The following is a 19,918-nucleotide window of genomic DNA, read 5'->3' as shown; positions in this document are numbered from 1 at the left end:
TTGTCTACAAGTTTAAGCTTTGTTTCGGGAAGATTCAATGTGGGCCTTGGGTTTATTAAGCACTTGTAATGAACGAATATATGGTGGGAACAAGTAAGGGGTTCAGGAGTAAGGTATAGTTTAGTTGTAGTATTTCACTTTTTAAAGATTAAAACAGGGGTGTTCTGTTTTTGGATATCTTCATGTTTGATTTGTGGTGTTCTTTATCTGTTAGACATATCATTTATACTTGTGTGTGCGCGCATGTGTGCACATCTGAGTGATAGAAAGAAGAGAGAAGGGAAGGGGGATTCCTATGGGTGGGTTTTGACCTTTTTTTCTTTTTCTTTTTTGGGGAGTGGGGAGGAGGGCGTTCCTAGGGGTTGGATATTGACATGATGGGGTTAACTTTTCAGCCTTGGGATTACCAACTCGACCAAGGTCAAAAGTGATGTTTTGTTATAAACCTCGGCTGATGACTCAAGGGGTTTCGGGGTCGACATTGTTAACTGTTGATTGGATATCGAGTCAACAGTGTAGTGGTTGGGTGGTGGTGGAGGTGCAAGCTCTCGCACCTACTGCTGCTAAATCGGGCAGCAGTCTAGCAGATCAAGTAGAGAGAGAAAATGGGGGGGGGGGGGGGGGGGGGTGGGGTGGTTGTTAGGTGCCTCCTTTCCTTGTCAGATTGTTGTTGGAGAGTCCTATAGGGCCGGGGGTTTGTTTGTTGGAAAGTCAATCTCCTATTTCTGATTTTCGACGTACCTCGATTGGTAACCGAAAAAACCTTACCAATCACCTATTGGAGCAAAAATTTGGGTCAGTTTGGGTCGAAAAGGCAAGCTGGGTCAGGTGGGCAGGTAATTTGCCCTTCTATCGGCCATTATGAAAAGCCCAGCTGCCCGTGTGGTCAATTTATTTGATGTGGAGATTGAGGCTTTTCAATATTTGGCCAATTTATCCCACTTATAAATCTTGTAAGAATGAGGGCTATGAAGAAAAGCATTTTGAAGAGTTGACGAGTTCTCTCCCCTATAGCAAAATTGGATCGAAAATGACTAGTTTTGGCGAGCTGAAAAATGAGCCCAGCACCATGTTGGACTGCGACGGTATGGTAGAATTTGGACTGTAAGCTTTCTAATTAATGTAAATATTGTTTGCAAGGTCCAGAACTCCAGATAAAAAAATAAAAAAATAAAAAATGGCGTTTGCAAAGTCTGAATGGGGAATATCCTTTAAAAGATGAATTTGATATGCGAAGTACTCCAAAAAGAGTTGCCTTTCTCGTTTTAAACGTTTGCCCCATATCTAATCATGGCTAGGAGTTATAACTTCGTCCTCTCTCAGTACCATATCCCATCCCTTGCCCACTTTCTCTTCAAAAACAAATAACCGCGTCAAGGGATGATACGATTATGAACAATTTTTATCCAATTCTAACTTTTTTTCATTTTTTTCATTTTTTAATTTTTTTTTAATTTTATAGAAAATTTAACTATTGGATATGTAGGACTCATATAGGAAAAAAGATCTTATGGTTAGTTTGAAAAAAAATTGTTAGAATTGTAAATGAGTTGTATAGAATTAAATGTATCATTTTTTAATTTTATGTCACATTTTTATTTTATAAATATTTCAGATTTTGACGTGATAGGTATAACCAACTCTTAAGATATTTATTTTTTATTTTTAACATGAACTGATTCAAGGGTTGGTTGAAACCGTTACATAGCATTATGAGAAAAAAAAAATATGTAATTTTTAGTATTTTCTCTTATTATTTATGCCTTTTTAGCCCAATAATGTCATTTAGATCGGGGGATTTGTATATTTTGCAAGCACATGTATATTGTGTACACGGCGGCATGCAAACACGCATATGCATGCTAAATCACGGAAGGGTGTTCCTATTGTGCCATGCTAGCAAATGGAATCGTAATATAATCACGCCAAAAATAACGTTTCAGTGGTCATGTTATGGTATTTCTGAAGTATAAGGAGGTCTATTAGAGTATTAGTAGCAGCTTTTTTAAATCCCATTTTCTTCCCCAAATATTGGAAAAATTCTTAAAAAACTTCTTGCAACAAACTCTCTTGGTGTTCTCCTAAACCAAGGAAACCAAAAGTGCTACCTTAAATCTAGGGTAGCACTTTTGCTTTCCTAACATTTTTTAATATAAAAAGGCTTTATTTTTTTCTCTATCATTTATTTGATAGAATGTTTAAATGGTGTAGGGAAGTGATAATGGAAGCTATTGTAGAGTTTATTTGAATAAGGAAGTAAAAAATAGTTTGATTTCTTAAATTTAATTTTAATTTTAATTTTAAATTTTATTTTATTTTTTTTAATTTTTAATTTTTTTATTAAGAGAAGCTGTTGTTAGTGCTCTTATGAAGTAGCTTGGGTGATGGAATGTACTTACTTGAAAAATAAAGCGGGATGTTCTCCCTTATCATGGTTCACCCATTTGGGAGACAACAATAAATGGGACGTGCCCATAGAAGGCCGCTAAGGCGAGTATTTGCTTTGATCTCAAAAAGATGTTTTTTATTTATTTTTAATAAAATAAGGAAAAAAGTTACTGGAAAGGATCCTTACCACTTTAGATCAGTATGCAAAAGAGAATGAGAAATCTTATCGGAATGCTTCCAAAACGTGATTGGAAGCGACCCGTTTAACTAAAGCATGTGCCCTTAAAATTGGTACTACGAGATACTTTCGAAACATTCCAGCTTTGAAAGGAAGATAAAACTAAATTAATATCCGATATAACATTAGAAAAACTCCAAAAGGAGAAAAAAGAAAGGCTATTAATAGCAAGAACTACTAAAAGAGCATTTTCTTCAACAGAAAGATTATCAAAACCCGAAAGAACAGCAAGCCTAGAAGCAAGTAAAGCAGTCGAAGCCTCTCCTTGAAGAACATCAGGGGACATAAATTCTTTGGTTGCAGCCATGATGATATTGCTGGAAGAATCACTGATAATAGCTGTTGCAAATGCTGAAGTTCCCCTCATTGCAACATCAAAATTAGCTTTAATAATAACTTAGGGAGGAGGATCCCAAAGAGAAGAGGTAAAGCCTTATCATTCCAAGTTGAAATGTGCATATCCACAGAGAATAATAGCTGTTTCAAAACCTTTGCGAGAATTGGAATCACAACATCATGGATCAATTTATTCCTAGCAAACCAAATATGATCCATAGTAAGAGTAGCAAATAATTGAAATCTTCTAATTTCTCATTTAGGAATATTCAATCTTTCCAAAGGATAAAGGATTGCAAGGATCCAATCCGAAATAGGTCTAGCAGAAAAACCCATATAACAAAGAGACCAAGAAGAAGAATTCCAAAGGAAACTAGCCAAATCACATTCCAAAAAATATATGGCTTAAAGTTTCTAAATGACCTTTACAAAAGGGACACAACCAAGCACCTTCATCTTTTGAAACCACAAAACGCCCAATGTTGGCACGAGTAGGAAGGATATTCTATACAATCTTCCAAAGAAGATGTTTAAGCCTTGCTTGAAGTTTTAAACCCCAAAGTTTATGCCAAGCTTCTAAAGATAAAGGAGAAACACGACCATTTAAAGAATGAATCACTTCCGTAGTCAAAATTCCTAGAATGATTTAACGAAAAAAAAAAAAAAAAAAACCTAGTAGAAGAGGGTACCCACAACCAGTAGTCAAAATTCCTAGAATGGGACAAATGTATACTTAGAATGCTTTGAACTAAAAAAGGATCAAACAAATCCTGCAACAACATCTTATTCTAAGATCTTTCACATGGAATCATTAAATCATTAACACAAAAAGCAGGGAGTTCTATAAGATTGACATTCGGCTTAGGTTTGAAATCTAGCATTAAAGGAATCCAAGGAGAGTCCCACACATCAACTTGAACACCATTAGAAATAGAGATGCAAACACCTTTATTAATAACCACCTTATTTTTCAGCAAACCCTTCCAAAGCCATGAGGAAGTAGGATTAGGAGAAGCTTTCAAAAAAGGAATGCCTTCCTTAAGATATTTACCTTTAAGAACATCAATCCAAAGAGAAGGTGAATTGATAGTTAACTTCCACCTCAACTTAGCCAGCAAATAATGATTGTTAACTTCCAAAGGTCAAATCCCTAAACCACCCAGAGCTTTTCGGTTGACAAATATTCTCCTAAGAGAAGAGAGAAAGGGAGTGTTTCTTATCCTGAGGAAAGCCCTACCATAATTTACACATACCTGAATTTGTCTCAGAACAAAGAGATTTCGGCAGCAGAAAAAGAGACATCAAATACATGGGAATAACATTAGTCACTGACTTCAACAAAGTAGTACGAGTAGCTTGTGAAAGAAGCTTAGCTTTCCAGCCAGAGATCTTCGCACATATACGATCTTTAATATCAATCAAGGCATCTTTCTTATTACGGTTCAAAAATAGAGGAATTCTAAGATATTTAGCCCTAGCAGAGGTCGGAGGAAGATTAAGAATTCCATTGATTGCTAGAATAAAAGCTGTCTGACAATTTTTGCTAAAGAAAAATGAAGATTTAGCCAAATTAATACACTGACCAGACCACTTAGAGTAAGTGGAGAGACAATTGAGTGTTGAAGTAGCTTCTTGAACATTGGCTCGGGAAAATAGCATAACATCATCAGCAAATAAGAGATGGGATATAGGAGGACATAAGCTTGCCATCTTTATACCATGTAAAGAACCAAGATTCTCTTCTCTCAAAATTAACCTAGATAGAATCTCATAACCCAAAATAAAGAGAAACAAAGAAAGCGGATCTCCTTGCCTTAACCCACGAGAAGGCCAAAAATTACCAAATGGTGCTCCATCCAAAAGAATTGAGAATGAAGTAGTAATACATTGGCCAATCCATTGAATCCAAGTAGGATGGAAACCTAATAAGGAGAGAATTTTCAACAAGAATCCTCATTCCATAGAATCTAATGCTTTTTCCATATCTAACTTCAAAGCCATCAGACCACCTCTTCCTCTATTATACTTCATCGAATGAAAAAGTTCATAAGCAAGAACCGTATTGTCATGAATAGATCTACCTTTAAGAAAAGCAGACTGCATAGGAGAAACAATTTTGTGCAGAAGTGATTTGAACTGATTCAACAAAATCTTAGAAATAATCTTGTAATTGAAGTTTGTTAGATTAATAGGTCTAAATGGTTCACCGATGAAGGATTATCAATCTTAGGAATAAGAGCTATATTGGTATGATTAAATTCCTTGAGCATAAATCCCCCACGGAAGAAAGATTGAACCGAGGATACCACACTTGATTTCACAATCTGCCAATAAGTTTTTTTGAAAAGCCTTGTCATGCCATCAAGACCAAAGCTTTTATTAAGGCCAAGTTCAGAGATAGCCAAGAAAATTTCATGCTCATCAGGGATTAATCATAAAGCAGAATTCTCATCAGCATAAATAATAGGATCCACCAAAACAGAAAGATTATCATCTAGAACAGGATTTGTAGAAGAAAATAAAGAGCTAAAATGATTCACCAAATAAGAACCAATATTATCTCTACTCGCAATTCTAGAGCCATCAGTAGCTCTCAAACTAGAAACAAAGTTATACCTACGACGTCAAGTTTTGGAAGCATGAAAAAATTTGGTGTTGAAATCAATGCAAGTAAGCCATAATTCTCTAGATTTTTGCTTGCACAAAATTTCCTCATGCAAAAGTTTCTCGTGCAAAACCTCTTGAAGAATCACCTCTCTAGCAGCATTATCATTAGAGTAAGGGCTAGATTGAATTAAACCAATATCAGACATAAGAGATTTAATACGAGTTTGAATATGCCCAAAATGGTGTTGATTCCAAAATTTTAATGCCCGTTTTGTGTACTTTCAACTTCCACTTTCTACTTAAAGAGAAATCTGTAGAACCTTCAACCAGACCCAACCAAGCATCAGCAATGACCGAAAAACTATTCGAATCCCTCGTCCAGAAAGCTTCAAACCGAAAAGGCTTTGGCAAATTCTGATATGTTCCAACCGTTGATAGTAAAATGGGACAATGATCGGATTGAAAGGCAAAGAAATTGTTAATTAGGGAGTTGGGAAAAAGCTGAATCCAACTTTGATTAGCCAAACCTCTATCAAGCCTTTCCCTGATATTAGCCCTACCTGATTGGTGATTACTCCAGGTGAATCTATTTCCAACAAAACCAAGATCCACCAGGGCATTCGAATGAACAAAGTTGAAATCACCCATAAGAAGCCAAGCTTCTCCAAAAGAGTTACCCAATTCTATCATCCTTGACCAAAAAACAGAACGATCCTGAATCTTATGAGGAGCATAGATACAGGAATAAAACCACGAAGATGAAGAATGCTCCGAATAAACCAAGCAAGAAATAGAATGACAACCAAAACCAAGCGGCAAAACCCAAACCAATTAGTGAAGAATTAAATCTTGAAGAAATCACTTTTGTTTCAGACAAGAAGAGGAGATCAAGTCTATGAGGCTTGATTAAAGCCCGGAGAACACGAATTGTCGGGGCACATGCAAGCCCACGACAATTCCAAGCCAGTATTTTCATGGAGGTAGTGGGGGTAGGATAACACCTACCACCCCAATTGAAGAATCACCCATTGAAGACGAAACAATACCGTCATCATCAACCATTGAGAAAACCTTGAAACCACTATCTTCATCCTTATCCGAAGCAAGTTTGGTTTTCTTAGAGGAGGCGACGTCTGAAAGAAAAGCAGGGGCAGAGGATTTTTGGTAGGGATGAAAACTTTTTTTGGAGTTACTTCGAGAAGGATATTTTGACGGATTGGTTAGAAAAAGGGAAGTAGTGGGCGAGATGGGACACTTGGAAATAGAGGAACTAGGATTGGTAATATTTGGACCAGAATAGTTAGTGAGAGCTGGTTCCTTTGGAGGAAGAGTGTATAAGGAAGTGTAAATAATCTTGGAATTAGGTAGCAAAGGGAGAGGTGAGACAAAAGGCCACTTATTAGTAGGGAAAGTCTGTAAGAGCATTAATGCCAGTCGGACTCACAAACGGTTGTTTAACAAAAGTAGGCTTTCTCATAATTGCATCCAGAGAGAAAGGTTTGGACGTGGCAGTCGAAGTAGGCACAATAATCAACGTGGACGGTATGGTGAGTATGGGAACATGAGAAATATTTGGACAAGGTGAAGAACGTCCAAGAAAAGAAGTGATGTGGTCTTTTGTTTACCAAAATATATCAATAATAAATAACCACTCGCAATAGAACGAATCATTGTAGGATAAGGCTATAGAGAGGGTGTCGAATTTCAAGGATTGTAGGGGTATTGCTATCAAGTTTATGAAGATTAAAAATAATTAAAGAAAATATTTTTGAATATGTGAATAACTATAGTGCATAAAATAAACTTAAAAGAGAATTGAAATATAAGAGAGAGAAATAGTAGAGTATTGACTTCACCGCTATCTGCACATCAATGGTTAATCATATTTAATTAGAAAAATCTATTCTATGAATGTTATAAATAAACAAGAAATTACCTTATTAAAGCATAAGTATAATCCATCTTCCGTTGGCATGGATCGTCCACCTAACCACTAAGATGCGATTCGGCCCGTCTTCCCTAGGCATGGATTAGCTACGTCTTTAATCGGATATATACAATCAATGGAATAGTATAACCCATCTTCGGTTGGTATGAATTGTCTACCTAAATTACACTAAACTATGGTGTAGGACGATTTGTCTTCCCTAGACTTGGGCTATCTAATCCTCTTGATCATATGTCAATTAAACCTATTGCATAATCATCATTCTCATAATCGCAAAAAAAAAAAGAATGATTTGAGTTCAATAAAGGTAAAAAGCTTTATAAGACAAGAGAAGAATTCTACCAATATTGATTATGAACTGAAGAACAATTGCATTAAAAGATGAAGAACAATATCAAATTGTAACAATTCTCATAATTATACAACCAACATGCATAAACTAAAATTCTCTAAATTAAAATACAATCAAACCATTGTGCTTGGATAGAGCTACATTAATACCCTGCAAAGGTTTTTAGCCGCTCATGACACTGCTGCAATGGCCTCCTGCCATGATTACTTCTCTTCAACTCTTCAAGAAGTTTTTCTCTGAATTTGCTCTAGGTAGCAGTGTGTCTTTCTTAAATGTTTAGAGGACTATTTATAGAGATTAGGAGAGGCCTAAAATCCCTAAGAATCCAAGAAAAATCGGAACTTAGTCTCTTAGTCCAAGTAAGAGATTGAAAATTCAATCCAAGTAGGAAAAGGATTCCAAATTCGTCTAGATTTGTAGTCTTTTATTGTGAGGCTATTTTAGCATAGTAAACGTCTGAAATAAGAAAATATATATTTGACATATTTTTTTTTCATTTTTTATTAGCTTTCCAATGCCACCGATTTCATTGCAATCAAACACTTGAGCAGAAAGTTATGATCAAAATGCTGAGACATATGCAGAATCCAAATTTGAATTCAATCCGATTTTGACTCTTATCGGAGAAATTCCGATTTATTCCTTTACATGATTTGAGTAAACTTAGCCACATCATATAGGTCCTTTATTATGATAGGCTAAGCTTAAGCATATCTTTTAGGTCTTCTCAAAGTGTGCTTTAAGCCTAAAATCAATGGAATTAATTGCAAGTTTATTTAAAACCTGAAAACAATAAAACAACACAAAATCATACAAATAATAATGCTAAGGAATTAACATATATAAGTTAAGGAGATTGAATATGCAACATTCAACACTTATCACACCCCCAAATTTGCATATTGCTAGTCCTTTAGTAATACAAAACAAGAAATAAAACTGAAAAATAACAAGATAAATCATTCTTTCGTGGAATGTATGATTGCATTTGGCGTATGCAACAAGCCTTTTAAACCCCTTGGACTCCCTAGAGGACTAGTGAAGTCTTGTGAGGGTTTGACATAGATGATACCCACAAACATTATGCAAGATCATGTTATCCATAAGATTGAAGTGGCACAAAAACAATAATTCTCATTCATTAGCAAGCTTAACAAAACTAACTCCATCTTCACAATTTCAGGGAATTAAAAATTACGCTACTAACATGGCATTATGAGATATCACAAGATTCAACTGGTATAAAGTGAATTTAACACTTAGTCATGAGGTTTCAAAAACTAATCTCAATCATGAATAGTTCAATAATCAAAATTTGCTTGATTCCCCATTAGATAATACAACTTATATATATATATATATATATATATATATATATATATATATATATATTATTATTATTATTATTCTTTTTTTATATATGTAGGTTGTGCAATGATTAGCTCCCTTAAGCTTTCTACTTGACCCATGTATCAAGCGCTAAGCCAATGACTCCCAAATCAGATGGTTTCAGGGCACTAAGTGTAAAACGCCCTAAAGACTTACTAACTCGAATAAAAAAGGCTACGAAGCTAAACTTAGCCATTTTACCAATCAAAGCAAACTTCCACCTTTTGACGCGAATACTCAATGCTTAATGAGGCAAGATATTCGGTTACTCAGTGAAAAGCTCAAAGTGATCAATATTATTCTCTCATTTTTTTTTTCTTTTTTTTTTTTTTAAAAAAAATGCAAAGGTTATTCCTCCAATAAGTTATCCAGTTGCATCCAAGATATTGATAATAGACATAATTGATTTCAAATTTCATACCCCACAGGCTACCTGCTAATGTGCTTGTGAGAAACAAATTAAAACATGTAATATCTCATGTTGCCAAAGAAGATAACAAAACTCTAAATTTCCTAGTCAAAGTGATCATGTGTTCATCATGTTAAGCTCACCAATGAAATACAAATCAGAATTAAAGTTCAACCAAATTCTTAGAAATACATGATCATGCAGTCACAATATCTCCAACAAGACAACAAAATATTTTTCCCACCCCCAAACTTAAACGATACATTGTCCCCAATGTGTAGATAGAGATACAATATCAGGTGGAAGGAAAAAAAAATGAGGCTGGTTGTACTCCCCCAAACTTCAACGCAAGAATGCCTGTCCTGAAAAACAAAGCACTATTCCAGCTATATAATAAGCATATATAAATTCCACAGGAGAAGTGTTGGTAAAGTAGGTTGCCTCCCATTAGTGCTAAGTTTAACGTCTTCAGCCAGACTAACTAGATCCACAAAGAAATAAAAAATAAAAACGAGGAAGGGTAAGAAAAACTCCTAGGATCCGTCAAGTAGATGGAAGCAGCATCTCTATTCTGTTCAATTCCCTTTATGTAGGGCTGTAATCATTTCCCTTGGTAACACTGTTATTTACCTTCTTGGACGACCAGGAAAGAATGTTACCTGGAAGCAGTAATCAAGATGTTCTGGGTATGGCCAATGGAGGAACGTCGAGTTTGGCAGTAGTGGAAAGCCAGTAATTTGCTTGGCCTATGGATTGCCCTGTATCACAATTATCCACCTTGATGTACGTCATTCCAGCCTCAAAGGGATCTTTAGTAAGAATGCAAAGAGGGGGCTCTCCAACCAAGTTCTCTACGGAGTCTAAAAAGAAGCACTCATGGATATGTTGCTGGAATGTATAGAATATGTTGAATTTTACCTTTAGATTCCCAAACCTAATCTTCATAATTCCAATCCTACAGTTTATGTTCGCATTAGCCGTAGTTAAGAAAGGGAGACTGAGGATTACATGGATCATCTTTGTGGGATTACCCACTAGTTCAGTCTCAAAAACAATGAAGTCCACGGGGAAATAGAAATTGTCGACTTGGATAATAACATCCTCGATGATTCCCCGTGGTTTCTTGATGGATCGATTAGTCAATTGCAAGATAATTGGTGTGGGCTTTAATTCCCCTAAACCGAGCTGTAAATAGACTGAGTACGGCAATAGATTCACTCCAACTCCCAAATCAAGGAGGGCTTTATCAATCTTGTGGTCTCCAATAATACAGGAGATGGTGGGAGCATCAGGGTCCTTGAACTTGGGAGAGAGACTGTGCTGAAGGATAGAATTGACCTGCTCAGTGAGAAACACCTTCTTTGGAGTGTTAGCCTTTGTTAGTTGCTTTTGAGTACACAGATCTTTGAGGAATTTGGCATAAGCAAGTACTTGCTTGATGGCATCAAGGAATGGGAGGTTGATTTTTACCTGTTTGAAAACCTCCATCATATCTTGTATTTTCTTTACTTGTTTCCTTAAGTGAGAAGGTGCCTTGAGACGTTCTGAGAATGGGACCCGGGGCTCATATGGTATCTCAAGAGTGGGAGCTGATGAAGAAGAAGACTCAGTGTTTACTTGTTTACCCTTGTCCTTCTTAAGATTCTGTGGGATCTTAGTTTGCTCATCCACCTTTTCTTACACATGATTGTCGACCCTTCTTCCACTTCGCAATGTGGTGATGGCTTGAACTTGCTGGTGTTGTGAAGTATCGTCTCTACTATGTAGTGTCCCTTCGGGTTGGCCACCAGCTGACTTGGAAGTTTCCTCTCTTCCCTCCCGTTGAGGGCATTAGCCACCTGTCCCATCTGAGCCTCGAACTTGGCAATGGCTTGGGAGTGAGAGTTCACTGTCTGATTGAGAGAGGTCACTGTCTAATCCATCTTACTCATGAATTTCAACATCTGATCTTGAAAGTTAGAATCCAACCAAGGAGATGGTGTGGCCTGAGACTGCTGTTGTGGAGGTCTGTATGTGGAAGAAGGTTGATAGGGCTGCCTATTAGATTGAGCTTGATTGTACACCTTTGGGACCGAGTTACTTGCAACTTGAGCCTTCCATGAGAAGTTGGAATGATTTTCCCACCCCGGGTTATAAGTATTGGAGTAAGGATCATTACCCGGATGTGAAAATGTTGCATTAACGTACTCAGTTGAAACATCAGAAAAATTTGCAGCCGTAGGACAATCATTGACTTGATGCATAGGACTTGAACAGAATGAACATGGTGAGTGCTGGGTGTTCGTGTGAGCAGAATGAGAAGCAAAACTAGCCACCATCAATTGATCAAACTTCCTATTGATAGCATCAACTACTTGAGTGGCTATACCCGAAGAGTGTCCTACTTTAAAAAGACCTTCGGTCTTTGGTGCTTTAGGTGCAGGTGCTCTACTTCTAGTGGATGCATGTTGAATGGAATTATTACTCAAATTTTCAAACCATGTCCATGCTTCATCCTCACTTTTCATCATGAATGTTCCCCCACAAGATGTATCTACCATTTGTCTATTAGGCTCAGTCAAGCCTTCATAGAAGCTTTGTACTAGTTGCCACTTTGGGACAGTGTGGTGTGGACATGATCTAAGTAGGTCCTTGAGTCTTTCCCAGGTCTCATACAGTTGTTCTCCCTCGTATTAGGAGATGCTAGTGATAGCTCTCCTAAAATCATTGGTCTTTCCTATGGGAAACTACTTATTTAGAAATTCTTGTTGCAATTGAGTCCAAGAAGTAATGGAGTATGGTGCTAAGGAATGAAACCAATGTTTGGCTCTTTCCTTGAGGGAGAAGGGAAAGAGACGCATCCTTAGAGTGTCCTTGGTGAACCCGCCCAATTTAATGGTAGAACAAATTGCTAGGAATTCATCGAGAAAGTTGTAAGGATTTTCAGTACTAAGTCCTAGAGAAGATGGTAAACTCTGTATAGTGTTAGGCTTAATTGTATAGTAAGTTGCCGTAACATCTGGCAGCCTGAGACATGTGGGAGAAGTGTACGTGGTAGGGAGATAATGATCTCTCAAAGCCATAGGGTTATTGTCACCCATAGTCTTAGTGGCGCGCTCTCCTAGCAAATTAGAGTTCCTTTCGGATCTACGTTGTCTAAGAGTATGTTCAATGTCAGGGTCGCAAGAAATTAAAGGCAATGATAGAGAACGACGACCCAGCATACAACAAGAGAAAATAAAGATAAGAACAGAATAAAAAACTCACAAACAACTAATAGGAATGTTGGAATTTCGTTGTTGCAGATGATGATGGCGCTCAGCGAGGAAGAAAATGAAAAAGAAAAAGAAAAAGCAAAAGCAAAATTAGAAACAAAAATCAAGAGTAAAAATAAAAATAAAAAGAAATAGAAAATAATGAAGCTAGATTTAATCTTTAAAACTTAATAACGCAACCGTTAAGCAGTCCCCGGCAACGGCGCCAAAAATTGATGTGGTCTTTTGTTTACCAAAATATATAAATAATAATTAACCACTAGCAATAGAATGAATCCTTGTAGGATAAGGCTATAGAGAGGATGTCGAACCTCAAGTACTGCATGGGTATTGTTATCAAGTTTATGAAGATTAAAAATAATTAAAGATTTTTTTTTTTTTGAATTTATGATTAACTAAAGTGCATAAAATAAACGTAAAAGAGAATTGAAATATAAGAGAGAGAAAGAGTAGAGTATTGACTTCACCGTTATCCGCACATCAATGGTTAATCATATTTAATTAGAGAAATTCATTCTATGCATGTTATAAATAAACAAGAAATTACCTTATTAAAGTATAAGTATAATCCATTTTCGGTTGGCATGGATCGTCCACCTAACCACAAAGATGCGGTACGACTCGTCTTCTCTAAGCATGGATTAGCTACGTCTTTAGTAGGATACATACAATCAATGGAATATTATAACCCATCTTCAGTTGATACGAATTGTCTACCTAAATTATACTAAACTATGGTGTAGTACGATTTGTCTTCCCTAGGCATGGCCTATTTAATCATTTTGATCATATGCCAATTAAACCCGTTGTATAATCATCATTCTCATAATCACAAAATAAGAATGATATGAGTTTAATAAATGTAAAAGGCTTTCTAAGACAAGAGAAGAATTCTACCAATATTGATTATGAACTGAAGAATAATTGCATTAAAAGATAAAAAACAATATCAAATTGTACCAATTCTAATAATTATACAACCAACATGCATAAAATAAAATTATTTAAATTAAAATATAATCAAACCATTGTGCTTGGATAGGGCTACATCAATACCCTACTGTAAAGACCAAGAAATTAAATAAGGAATTTAGCAATTAATGAATCATATTTATTAAATAAGATGGATTAATGTTGGGTTCTAAGTGATAATATGTATATTATCCAAATATAGTAAGTCCAAGATAAAATAATGGAGATTGAAATAATAAATAATAATAATAATCAATCCTAATTGAATAAATAATTAATTGTATGGGTATAATGTAGTTAAAATAAATGTGGGGTCAAATGTTAATTATTAAATGATAAGATTTTAATAAAGTGGGGTCATGCAGTAATTTAACAAAAGTTAGGGCTTAAAATAAAAGACAATCTCACATTACCACGTATCGTTACCCGGTTGGCTGGAGAAGATATCCTTATCTCCTCCTAGCCACTTACAATGCATCAAGTGTCCCTCTTCCTATCTCTTTTTCCTATTTCTTTTCTTTTCTTCTTTATTTTCTTTCTCCCTCATTCTCATGCATGCACGCCCCTCTCCCCTTCTTCTCTTCTTTCTTCTTTCTCTTCTCTTCCTTCTCCTCCATCCCACACAATAGCCCATCTCTCCCTCGTTTCTCCTTCAACCCATCACACACGCACACCCATCCTGCCGTGAGAGAACGAGACACTAAGGTAGAGAGACATATAGATCCGACCGTTAAAAGAAGAAGAAAAATGGGGGTTTTCAGCCATGGACGCTCGAAGAGGTATAATCTCTAACCTTTCCTTGTATTTTCAGATTACCCATTGCCTAAATAGCACGAAAGTCGTATTATATTGTTAGGGCTTTGATTTGGGTTTTGTTTAAGAAGAAAATCTAGGGTTTCATGGAGATGGATTTTTGGGGTTGGCCGAATGAGTTTTCTTCTTTGGGGTTTTTGTAACAACCGGTTGGGTTTGAGTTTTGATGGATTTGTGGAACAATTCCTAAGTGAATGGCCGTATCAGTAGGGGTGTAAACGAGCTGAGCTACTCGTGAGCCTACTCGAGATCGGCTCGAATAAACTCGACTCGTGCTCGAATCGATTATTAAATGAGCTACTCGTGAACACGAAAATCAAACTTGATCATTAAATGATGCAAACTAGTATAGACTCGATTCGACTCGACTAAAGCTTGTGAACCCGCTCGTATAAGGATCGACTCGTATATATATATATATATATTAATGAATAATATACTATGTATATTATGTAAGCATAAATTAAGTAACAAATAACAATAGTTATTAGTCAATATATATTAATTGGTCATATGTATATAAAATAGTAAAAATGAATAATATCAATAATTAATTGTTACTCATCTGATATAATGACAATCCAGATACTTAATCAAATTATTCATGGAATATAATAAGATTATAATTTATAGGACTATATGATCATATAATAATATAACATTGTACCATACTACCATATGACATGTAAATATAAAATATGCAATCACTTTATTATATGTTATGACTTATGAGTATTATCATTAAATATTTAATAATCATTTCATATGGATTGTTAGATCATGTTAATATGTTAAATATACTATCATATGATAATACTTAGATCATATGATCATATAATATTAGTATTATTAGTAGGTAATTATGAATTGTGATAAATTTGATAATTATGATTTATGACTCATAAATTTATAATAATCATACTTAATTACTTATTATAGATTCATAGATAATCTCATAAATCAAGTGATATGATATGATTCATAATTCGTAATCATAAATATATATACATATTAGTAACATATATAATTATAGCTACGTAGTGTCATATATGACATAGACTATAGTATACAAATTCATACTAATATAATGGTTTAGTATTTAGATACTTAATTAGATACACTCATACACTTAATAAGTATGATTTATGATTTTAAGTATTTAATAATTATTAGTAATATTTAGATGCAATGACTATATATATAGATTACATACGTAAGTTACAGTAAGTATGAATTCACATTATTCATATGATATAATGACACTTATGAAACTTAATCATATTATTCATATATAATAATAATGTGATTCATACAATCCCAAATTAAGTTATTAGGATTAGAATTTCTTATATATTAATTATAATGATAATTCATAACTTATAATTCACAATTCACAAGTTATGAATTATCATTATAATTTAGATCATATGATTTAACATTGTGCTATATAACCGTTAGTCGTTAGATATGATCTAATTAATATTATCAATCGACTTAAAAAAAAAGTATTATCATTATATATATATATATAGGACCATATGATAATATAATAATTATCATTGTAAGACATTGTTAATGTTTTAACTTAATATAAGTTAGTTAGTTTTTATATTGACTATTAATTTATTTTTTTAATGCCAAAAATCAAATGATAATACTTTTTTATTCGAGATCATATGATAGTGCTTAGATTATATGAAAACATTATTATAATTTATATGATTTATATCTATCTATATTAACTTATTAAGTATGTAAGTATTGACTAAATCCACATCACATGAAAGTATTGTAATCTTATAATTATAATTTATAAAAGATCTTGAAAAATTCATGTTTCATTTCAACCTCCTCAAGCATGAATTTCCGGTTCCGCCACTATGGGCGTTACCAACATACCATGGTAGCACCTACCCTCAAGAGTCAAGACTAATTGAACTTGTTATTTTTATTGCTTCACAAGCTTTTGCCATCCGTGCCAAATGCATACTTTTACAACATATTAGATAATATATATATATATATATATATATTCATAATTCATTAGTGGTATTGTCTAGTTTGAATTTTTCATATATATTAATTGTCTTCTTTTATAATTCGTCAATATTTTCAGAATAATAGAATTTTTATTTTATGAATTTCTGTTTTCCTATTCTCCATTCGATGTCATTTTTATAAAATTGTTATCAATCACTAATATATAAATAAAAATTAAATTATAGACAAAAGTTGTTTTTCCTTAATTTTTTTTTTATTTTTTATGCTAACTTTATATGGAAAAGCTTTTATTGTCATTTCATCTATTTTATTTGAAGAATAAACCATACAATTAAATTAATATATTGTGGAATTCTTGAGTAGTACTTTATATTATATACGATTTTTTAAATTATAACCATTAATACTTTACGAAGAAGTATTGAGATATGTTTCCTTTTTATTAATTAGTAATTAATTTTGAATTTTGTCTCAAAATTTTTGCCAAGCATATGAAGCCAAGTAAATCGCCTAGCTACACCAACTTGTCACCTTCCCTGAACTTTTTTTTTTTTTTTTTTTTAAAATCACTTTCTCTTATTAACGGACATGCCATTAACAATAATAATAAAAAAAATTGACATGCCATTAACAGACACACTGCCCAATGCCCCAAAACACACTTCTTCTAGAATATTTTCCCTTCTCTAAAATGCGTTGATAGCTATCCTCCAAAATTGGTCCTCAAAAGTTAGAACACGTCTGAAAGTGAAACACACAACTTCAACGCTTCACAACAATGAATCGTGGCTGAGTCGTGTCTTGCAGCATTGAGCACTGCGCATGTCAGTGATTAAATGTTTTGCCGCTCAACCCAACGACTCCAAAGCCACAGAAAATTGAGTCAAAATTTTGTTTCCCATTTTGCCCATATTCTGTCTAGTGATGGCAAGTGACGGAGAGAAGGGCATTTTTGGGATAAAATTTTGGGCTTGCGATTTTTGAGTTTCAAGTCAAAGCTGAGTGGGGTGGGGTCCTATCACTGACTCTACAGTGCACAATAATGTCAAGTCACAGAGGATACTCATGTGACTCAAAATCTGCATCACCACCTCCTATTATCCACCGTCATTCCCCTAACACTAGACACTATCAACACTTCTTCTGTAACAACCTGCTTCCTCTTCTCATATATGGACTTTACCCATTTAATTTTCAGTTACTTGCACGACCTTCTCTCCACGCTTCACCACTTTTGCTAAGAGCTGTCAAAACCGGGAGACACAACGATCCACAACTCTGAAAAAGGACTTGATCCAAAATCGTTTCTTTCCCGGCTTTCGAGATTGAGAATGGCGCTTCTGGTTCGATTCCATCAGGTTTACGTTCTATTTTCTTGTCCTTTGCTTTTCCATATTTTTTGTATGGGATTTGTTGGTTGATTATTATAGGGTTTTGATTTTAGGAATTTCGATCTTGTTTGTACTAGGAATTTTTTTTTTTTTTTTTTTTTTTCAACTCGGGCCGAGCTCGAGCCGAGTACTCGAGCTTGGGATCGACCAAAATGATTGAGCTCGAGTTCGAGCTCGATCAGTAATTCTTCCTTAGCGAGCCGATCTCGCACACCAAATTTAGGCTCGTGTCGAGCTCGAGCTCGAGCTTCACTGTTACATAAACGAGCCGATCCCGAACAACCAATACCCGCTCAGGATTGGCTTGTTTACACCTCTAGCCGTATGGTATTGTGTTTGAATGGTGGATTTATGGTGTTGTTATAGTTTTGGTTAAGTTTCATGGTGGTTGGATTGATTGGTTGTTATGGGTTTGTTGGCTTTGCTTTATGGTTTGATGTGAAGGAAGTCTTGGCAGATTTGATGGGGGTATTTTGGGGGCTTTGCTTGATGGGAATTTATGGAAATTGTGTTTATCGGTTGTAGTTCTTCGGGTATTTAATTTGCTATGGTGGAGGAGTTTTCGGAGAATATAGTTTTGGTTATGTGATGAGGCTTTAGATTATGCCTTTAAAGGAGTTGAGTTGGCTATAAATTAGTAAGAGGTTAAACGAACAAGGTAATGACTAATATAAATAAATGAGTAATAACAACAAAGAGTAAATGAGCAAATAAAATACGTTAGCATAATGAAAGAATAAATCCATGAATAGGTAAAGTGATTATATAGATAGTTTTAGTCTAATATAATTAAAGTATAAGGTTCTAGGTTGGTAAGACTTAATGGATAAGTGTACCAATAATAAGGTAGAAGCATTAATATAGAGTTGTGGTTGACTAATAGTAAATTGAGCCTAAGTATAATGCTTGGCTTTGAGGTTTATGTATAAATAAATAACTATATTGCAATATGTTATTGTAACATAATCTAATATGAGTTGTTAAATTAATGTGTTAAATGAGATTAAAGTTCTATAATCTAAACTACCTAGATGGTTAATAGCTAAAAAAAGATAAAGTATTGAATATAATAACAATTGTATTTAAAGGTTAAGAAACGAAATAATGTTACAAACCTAAAGTCTAAGGTTAATATTATAGGGGACAACTATTATGATGTAAATTACTCAAATAACCCTAAGTTTGTAAATATGAGTTAGTAAGCTTATAGAAACACATAAATGTAGTATGAATCCATTAGGTGAAAACTTAGTACCTAATTCACCTATCTATGTACATTAAGTATTTTAGTGTATCATCGGATTATGTTTGAGCGTTGAATGTGTGTGTGTGTGTATATATATATATATATATATATATATATATATATATATATATATATATTGTTAACTTAGTTAGTAAACAACAAGCTATAAAAGGGTTAACAATAATAATGTGATACAATAATAATGTATAAGCTAATGAAAGTAATAAATACATTATTGTATTAATAAACAAGATAAAATATGAACCTAAACCTAAATGTTAACCTAATAATAGTTTAGTATACTTAGCTAGCCTTAGAAACGGGTTATACGCCGTGTGAGCATGCAAGTAGTTTATGTATCATAGAGTATAGCGTTCAATAGCATAGTCTAACGTCATAAATGTTTGCAGGCTCATGTCATGATTGGAGACCTCAACTTGTTCTCCAATATAGAGTTCAAGTAACTAGAACACAGGGGAATATTCGAGTCATGAGTCCTATGTAGCCAAGGTGAGTATTTTACTCATTGAGAAACTATTAGTTTCATATATTAATGAATTGCAAAATATATATG

General features: G+C 34.4%; 1 protein-coding gene across 1 annotated transcript; it reads right to left on the bottom strand.

The window, feature by feature from the left end:
• Positions 1-10,339: 10,339 nt before the first annotated feature.
• On the bottom strand, positions 10,340-11,514 carry LOC133863264 (uncharacterized). Its single transcript, XM_062299222.1, has 2 exons — positions 11,349-11,514; positions 10,340-11,256 (listed from the first exon to the last, which is right to left on the bottom strand). The coding sequence occupies exons 1-2, from the start codon at positions 11,512-11,514 to the stop codon at positions 10,340-10,342; spliced, it is 1,083 nt and encodes a 360-aa protein (XP_062155206.1).
• Between the last annotated feature and the right edge of the window lie 8,404 nt (positions 11,515-19,918).

Source organism: Alnus glutinosa, chromosome 3, assembly GCF_958979055.1.
Source record: "Alnus glutinosa chromosome 3, dhAlnGlut1.1, whole genome shotgun sequence".
Lineage (NCBI taxonomy): Eukaryota > Viridiplantae > Streptophyta > Magnoliopsida > Fagales > Betulaceae > Alnus > Alnus glutinosa.
Note: the sequence above shows the minus strand (reverse complement) of the source record. Positions and strands in the feature narration are given on the sequence as shown.